The sequence below is a fragment of the Papilio machaon genome, chromosome 7, assembly GCF_912999745.1.
Source record: "Papilio machaon chromosome 7, ilPapMach1.1, whole genome shotgun sequence".
NCBI classification, from domain to species: domain Eukaryota; kingdom Metazoa; phylum Arthropoda; class Insecta; order Lepidoptera; family Papilionidae; genus Papilio; species Papilio machaon.
In genome coordinates, this window is record NC_059992.1 from 2,155,508 (window position 1) to 2,163,654 (window position 8,147).

The 8,147-nt window shown below is 33.2% G+C and overlaps 1 protein-coding gene across 1 annotated transcript; it reads right to left on the reverse strand.

Annotated features, from left to right (window-relative positions):
- Nucleotides 1-1,462: 1,462 nt before the first annotated feature.
- Nucleotides 1,463-7,724, reverse strand: LOC106712642 (ell-associated factor Eaf). Its single transcript, XM_045678655.1, has 9 exons — nt 7,538-7,724; nt 6,956-7,083; nt 5,688-5,780; nt 5,061-5,199; nt 4,280-4,401; nt 3,729-3,840; nt 2,848-3,133; nt 2,467-2,596; nt 1,463-2,206 (listed from the first exon to the last, which is right to left on the reverse strand). Exons 2-9 carry the CDS (start codon nt 7,050-7,052, stop codon nt 2,127-2,129), a joined length of 1,059 nt encoding a protein of 352 aa, XP_045534611.1. The 5' UTR covers nt 7,053-7,083; nt 7,538-7,724; the 3' UTR covers nt 1,463-2,126.
- Between the last annotated feature and the right edge of the window lie 423 nt (nt 7,725-8,147).

The window sequence follows — 8,147 nt, forward strand, 5'->3', positions numbered from 1 at the left end:
AGTATGTACTACTTCTCCATACATCTCTATCAGCCGTCATATCTAAATTTACCCTCTTCTTACGCATATCCTCTTTCACACAATCCATCCATACTTTCTTTGGTCTTCCTCTACCTTTATAGATATATTTTGTTACAAAAAACATTCTCAAATCCAGTATTTTTGTCACTTTGTTATTCTATTATTTTTTTTACATCTGAAAAGGTTTAAGGTATTAAAAAAACACGGACAATTGTTTGATATGAGTTTTATAATATGTTCATACAATAGAATGTAAACTGCGTACAATTTGCTCTATATTTTCAAAGGCACAATTCAGATACCGCTCAACATCGTAATATATTGCTAATCTCAATTAATTCATTTTGTATATGTATATAAGGAATAATACAATTTCTGAAAACATTCATGTACAGTCAACTGAATAAACATATAAACATTTTTTAAACTTCAAAAACTTGTATACACATTTGATTTCAAATATATATCCACCGTATTGTTTCAAAAATGTATACCTCATACAATGTATACAACTTATTTTGTAAACAAAACATTTTTTTTGTTTACAAAATAAGTTGTTATACAAGAGTTTAAATTTTTATAAATGTATTTGTTTTTTGCAGCTGACTGTACACGTATTTATCTGATGAAGTATAGGGTTGTCATCTTTTATATTTAATTTTGTCAACTTATTTGAAATTGAGGTAACCCTGACCACATGTCAACGATATCATAGTTTATGAAAAACTTTATTTAATAACTTTTTTATTATTTAATTATATTATTATTTTATATAAGTATTAAATATAATTTAAACAACTAAAATATTAAGTAAGATTTTTATATAATAAATAATAAATGTGTTTGGAATTCATTTAAAAGAATTTTAATATTAATTCAGTTACGTTATGATATTAAATAATAAATATTTATTGAATTTCACTTGAATATTGTATTTTAATTACTTAATTGAAGAAAGAATTCTATATAAAGTGGAACCTGGATGAGCGAGAGTCTAACAGACCGCGATATTACTCTCATTTATAGAGGTTTTCACTTAGTTCTCGCTTATTTTAGACTGTAATTATAAAACATATTTACATAAATCAATATGGATTGCTTGATTGTTATGTAAATACTTATTATTGTTATTTTAATTATGTATTTTGTATCCATAATCCATATTAAAGTGGATTAAACTTGATTATACTTCAGTGTTTTAAAATGGGTATGGATATTGTTCCTGTTTTAGCATTATAACTAATATATAACCAATTTCATCTTTTAATGAATCATTTCAAATAAAAATATACATTTCAACATATACTTCGTTATGTTAAATATATTATTATATATGAGATTGAATGACATATATGTGTATGTACACATTTGTATGTTATAATTTCATAAAACAATAAAATCTTATGAACTAATTCACATTAAAAATATTGGCATAAAATAAAAATATATCTCTATTCTTTTGAGGCACATTTTACTTATTATGACGTCATTTTAATATCATATAACGACATAGTATTCTTGTCATAGTCACTTAAGTCCGTACACCTTGAAACTTGACGAGAGTCTCTTTTTTGACCACAAATTCAGATTTCAATTAATCTTAAAGTTTTTTTTTTTATCTGAGCTGGTGTGAGCCGTTGCCGTTGCGGTTAGGTCTGTCAGAGAGAATAAAAGAAAAAAAACATGACATGACAGCTACCAAAAGGATCTTGTGACGCTTTTTTGACATTGAGATAGGGGCGCTAGTGTGCTGACAGAATTTATTTTGACTTATTCCCATCTGATTAGATATTCTTGTCGGTCTATTGTAACTGTCTGGTCTATCTAAAGGTTTGATTTTGATTACAGGAGAGTTTAAGGTTGTAGCGCACTCACCCGGCACCGACTCGCCATAAACTCGATATAAAGTTAATAAAAGGATACGTATTTCTTGTTCGTACAAATTTACGACAGACGATCGACCTTGACATCTTTTTATTAATTTTGAAGTGTGATATGAAAGTTGTATGTATGGTTGTATGTATGTATACTCTTGCCAAGTTTTAGGGCGATGTAAGAATCCATAGAGTCGTGAATGAATGAGTGAGTGAGTGAGTGAGCGGCGGTCAGTCCGAGTCGCTCCCGGACTCGGATAGACAGAGATCGTCGTTGAGAACGCTCGGCAATGCCGGATTGACCACTGTACCTGTTTAAATAGAACAATTATATTAGAAAAATCACAAAATCCAGGAAAAATCTGTACGGAGTGAGGCTATTAGTGCAACAGATGTTGCTGGCGTCTACCACTATCTGTATGTATGTATGCTATGTTACACAGTATCTTCTTCTTCTTAGTCAAGTAACGCCCACTGCTGGGCATAGACCTCCCCCAAAGATCACCACGATGATCCTATGCAACCCGCTGTACACAATATGTTAGTGGCATATTATGCATTATGTACGTACCATTGGTGGTGGGAGGGTGGTGTGTGCGGGGGTGCGCGGGGGATTCGTTGTCATCGCTGTCACTACCACTGCCACTATCGCTGTCACTGTCACTAGACGAGCTGGACGAGCTGTCGTCCTGAGAGGCCGCCTGTCACACAAAAAAAAAATAACTTATATTATTGTCCATTAATCCGTTGCGTGGAATTAAAATAAAACTGAGTTATTCGCTTCTGAGATATGTGAAAATAAAGTTCAACATCTAGCAAGCTTGCAGTTTTCCGAAATAAAAGTAGCTTATGCATTATTCCAAGCATCTTTGTAACAAATTGCACTCAAATCCGTTTCCAGTTCGTGACCTAGTAACAAATGTCAATCAATCCAAACATATTTATATCTTACCGAAGAAGGCGGCTGCGCGAGCGCAGGGGGCGGGGCGTGCATATGCTGCGCGTGGGCGGCGTGTCCCGCGTGAGGCATGTGCTGTGCGGGGGGCACGTGAGGCACGTGCTGTGCGGGGGGCACGTGGGGCACGTGCTGCGCGGGGGGCACGTGGGGCACGTGCTGTGTGACGGGCGGGAGAGAGGCGGTGGGCGCGGGGGGCGCGGGGGGCGCGAGGGGCGCGGGCGCATCGTCTAACCCTATCATGGGCAACGACGCTAATGTACTGTTGCCGCCCGCTGACCAACTAAATATAAAGAAATTGTAAACAAGTTAGTAGTAGGTAATTACAAACATATTTATTATGCAATATAACTGTAAGTACTTAAATTCTTTTAGTTAGATTTTATACTAGGAGTTTCTAATTATTAACTGTGTTACGTATCAAAAAATAACAATAATTAAATTAAATAAATCAAAATTAAATACATTTTAAGAAATTAAAATCTGCAAATTTGACTTTCGTTTTTTCGTGTCGTTACATGTCACGTTATATTAATCAGAAAGCTTGACGTGACGCCTTTAACGGCATTATTTTCATTGATAATATTTTCGTAGGTCAAAATTCAGTACCACAACAATATACAGAAATACGATTCTACTCTACAACATGGCGTGACGTCACTAGATGCCTCGAGATGGTTACCGTGTTTTCAAAACATAAAAAACTCAATTTAATTGTATTTTTTCTTAAACATGATAGTCATTAATACTTTAAAGTGCAACTAAAGTATTGAAATTACTTGCATCTTAACACTTTCCTTGCCACTGACTCGCCCTGCAAGTTCACTTGAACATGTAAGAATCCTGTAAGCAAGTATAGTGAATCAATGCACACTTACGGAGCTTGCGGCGGCGATGTTTTGACTCTGGAGGGCGAGCGCACCATGTTCTGGGGCTTCGGCGCATTGTTGTTGAACCGGGACTGACTGGTGGCTTGACCACCATTCACATCTGGCAACATTACATATACCCATAAAGAGGTTTATTTATTTATTTATTTGATAGATATAGCAGATGAACATAGGCTACATATGTAGGTAAAGCGAAATATAAAATTTATAATATTTTCTTGGATTTGTTTCATCTCGGCAAATTGTTTAGCTTAAAGACATTACTGAACCGAATTAGTCTCAATGTGTTATAGATGACATTAACTTTGCATTCGCAACAGTATACCGATCAAATTGTTTCAACAATGTCCAGTTTACATTATTCCAGTCCAACAGTCCAGTGCTGTATTACAACTGGACAAATGGAAATTACACTAGAATGTGGGTTTACATTTTAACAGTTATAATTCAGCGATGAAATAAATCGCTGGACTGGAATAATTCAAACTGGGAAATTGTGTTCTAGATAAGTTTTACTGTGTGTATGTAAATATACTGACTGGAATTATTATTGGTGCGCCTGTTTGTAGCGACTCTGGTACGAGAACTGGAGCGCTGCGTCGTGTTGGTGAAGTCTGTGGTGACGGGAGTCAGCGGCCGCGGCTTCTGTGCCGTCTCTTGTCTGAAGTATACACCAATATACAATCATCTCTCATCTTATACAATCTTATATGACGTCAAATTAAACGTCAGTTTATCAAACGTTCCCACTAATGGGCTCAGAGCCTACCCTAACTTTGTGGTGACTAAGCTATAGTCAACCAGTCTGTCCCAGTGAGTGTTGACTTCACAAATATCTTTGAATTTCTTCGCAGATATATGCACATCTTTCTTCACCACAAGAATGTCAGATAAATGTACATATGAATATCATAAATTGAAAAACGCATTAGTACATGACGGGGATCGAACCTAGACGTTTTTAGATTACGGTCCGCTCTGGTCAAACACTTAACTGCGCCACTGACACTTAATATGTACTTTATTAACACTATTTTAACATATAATAGTTGTTAACCTTAGTTACTGGGTCTTCTGTATCTTGGAAGCCAAAGTTAATAACTGAACCTGACTTAAATAAGTTAAAAACACATTCTAATAAATAAATCTTATTTAATAAAACTTAATAAATATACTTAATTGATTTTCTGCCGAATTTTGTTCAAAGATTTATGAGAATTTATCATTTTTGTGTTATTTTCTAATATCGTAAATTAACCAATTTCATTTCACTTCTATCAATATTATATAAATGGTGTATAAAAAATGTTGAAATATTACCTGGTTTTTTTAACTTGTATATTGCTGGAGAGCTTCTCTAAAGTGATCTCTCCGGTGACCCTGTCTATTATGAGTACACATTCCTTTGTGTAAGGCCTTTGGCTACCTTTGAATACTGTCTGAGGTACTCCAGCTCCATCTACAAATTAAATTCGTTTTTACTGAAAGTATATACCAATTACAACTTTTTTCCTTATCTACTAAACAACTAGGGCTATTAGTAACTGGACCTAATATCTTGACCTTTACCTAATGACCTTTTTTCATAGTCTGAACATTTCAAGGAATGATCTAAATTTTCTAAAACCTAAAATTGTCAGCATTTTAAAAGAGGTAAAACAATGATGTTCTAGACGTTAAATTGTTAAAACTTTCGTGAGACATAATAATAAATTAATTAAGAACGGCTTAACTCACGTATGATTGTCCGGTAACGGCACCGACTAGTTTCAGATCCGTTAGGAGTCCATTTTCAGGGCGAGTGTTTATTTTGAGGATCCCGACGGGTCCGAAACTAGTTGATGCCATCACTGGACAATCATACGGGAGTTAAGATGTTCTTGACGGTTCATTATGTAATATGCTGCTTTTTTAATTTTTTTTCTATATTCTACTGTAAAACATTACCTAAATGGGGCACAGTCACAGTGACTTGATTATTAGTTCCCACATCTACTGTAGCCATTTTGTTGACATCCACTGATGCTGGCTTGAAATCATCTGAAAAAAAAAACTTAACAGTCAACTTATTTTTCTCTTTTTCAGCAAAGCCATCTCTTATTGTTTTCTTGTTTATTATAAATACTAGCTGTCACCCGCAACTCCGTTTGCGCAGAATTTAAAAAAAAAAACGTAATTGGTAGCCTATGTGTTTTCCGAAACATTGTTCTGCATCTATGCTAAATTTCAACAAGATCCATGTAGCCATTCTGGAGATAATATCTTCTAACAATCATCCATACATCCAAACATTCACATTTATAATATTAGTAAGATTACCAATTATTTCATAATTACATAAGTTCTGACTAAAATTAACTATTGCTATGTAAATACTGCATTATAAATACTCTATAAAATATATAAAATATTTAATGAATATAATATAAATTAAAAAATAAGGTATAGTAATACATATTTAGTGTCTTAAAGCATTTAATTAAAGTAGATTTTGTAATATGGCTTCAGGTAAAGGAAATGCAATATGATGTTGGCATGTTCAATAATCCAATTAAAAATTGTGTGTATGTTATTTTTATATACATACTAGCTGTTGCCCGCAAATCTGTTTGCGCAGAATAAAAAAAATAATTAGTAGCCTATGTCTCCTTCCAGACTGTGTTCTACATCTATACAAAATTTCTGGTGATATCTTGTAACAAACATTCATCCCTCCATACATCTCAATATTCACATTTATAATGTTAGTAAGATATTAATATATTCTGCTAAAAACATATTAAAACTAGCTTTTACCCGCGACTCCGTCCGCGCGGAATAAAAAATAGAAAACGGGGTAAAAATTATCCTATGTCCGTTTCCTGGTTCTAAGCTACCTGCCCACCAATTTTCAGTCAAATCTATTCAGCCGTTCTTGAGTTATAAATAGTGTAACTAACACGACTTTCTTTTATATATATATAGACTAGCTTTTACCCGCGACTCCGTCCGCGCGGAATAAAAAATAGAAAACGGGGTAAAAATTATCCTATGTCCGTTTCCTGGTTTTAAGCTACCTGCCCACCAATTTTCAGTCAAATTGATTCAGCTGTTCTTGAGTTATAAATAGTGTAACGAACACGACTTTCTTTTATATATATAGATATGTTAGATAAATAAGTATGTTACCTCATTTTAGACTTGACCTGTTAAAGGGTGTTTTAGTATGTACTTACATTTTATTGTATGATACTGAGATGTTTTATTGTTGGTAAAGCTACTGCCTAGTTTCAGCTCCCTCACATCATAGTTTAAACTATGTTTATCAGCCATCTCAGCTGCTGTCTTTTGCCATATGTCTAATCTGGAAATAATTTATGTAACAATGTAATACATATATCAAATATTAATTACATTGTTACATATTGTATACCATAACATTTTGTATATTTAGTAATTTTTTTTCTTTTAATTGTAAAAACGTAGTATTTCTTAACATAATTTTGTAATAACAAACATCTTGCACAATACAAGTTAATATAGTTGTATATGCTATAGAGTACCGATATAGAATCTCACTTTTTATTCCCCTACGTAATTTCTAAACTTTTCACATTCACTTTAAGCAATGGCTTTTTTTTAATTTTGTTAATTGAGTTCAAACATCTAATTTTCTTGTCTAATGGAGCAACATACATTTCCGTAATCCAACGTACAACGTAAATACTGTTACTCTGAGGTTTTTACCAACTAATTGTTAAGAGAAAAGGAAAAAATAAGCGAAATATGGCAAATGATACGATTTTATTTCATCTTACTCTAGCTCCGTCTGCTCCGATGTTTAACTCCCTGCGATGACGTTTTATTAAGAAGTATTCATTATACATCCGATTTTTGTTAAACTTTACTGAAATTCTAATTCTATGCCAGCAAATTACTGCTCGAACAATCCAAAAAATTAGACATTGACTATTCTGTCGACCTAGTTCTCATGACGGACACGACGTTTGACAGATTATCGGATGACTATGACATTTGCGTTCTTAAAAATTATAGAAAGTTTAATAGTTTTTTATAAAACAATCGTATATAAAAAGTCTGAAGTCAAGACCTCGTAAATAAAAAGTGAAAATATATTTTGTGTCACTTTAATCTTCTTTTTGTTACTTTTCAGCTTCCCATATCATGGGTAACACGCAACAATGCAAGTGTACGTTTCGTATTTAGTATGTATGTTTATGTAATATTTATGGAACATATACTTAATCAGTAATTGTCATGTTATAGTTTACATTATATTTTAAGTATATTTACGATCAATATTGTTTGCCTAATTTAGTTTTTATTAATTTTAATCAAAATTGAATTATTGTGCGTTCAAAAGTTTGTTGTTGAAAATGTTAATCTGTTTATTTTATGACGAAATTG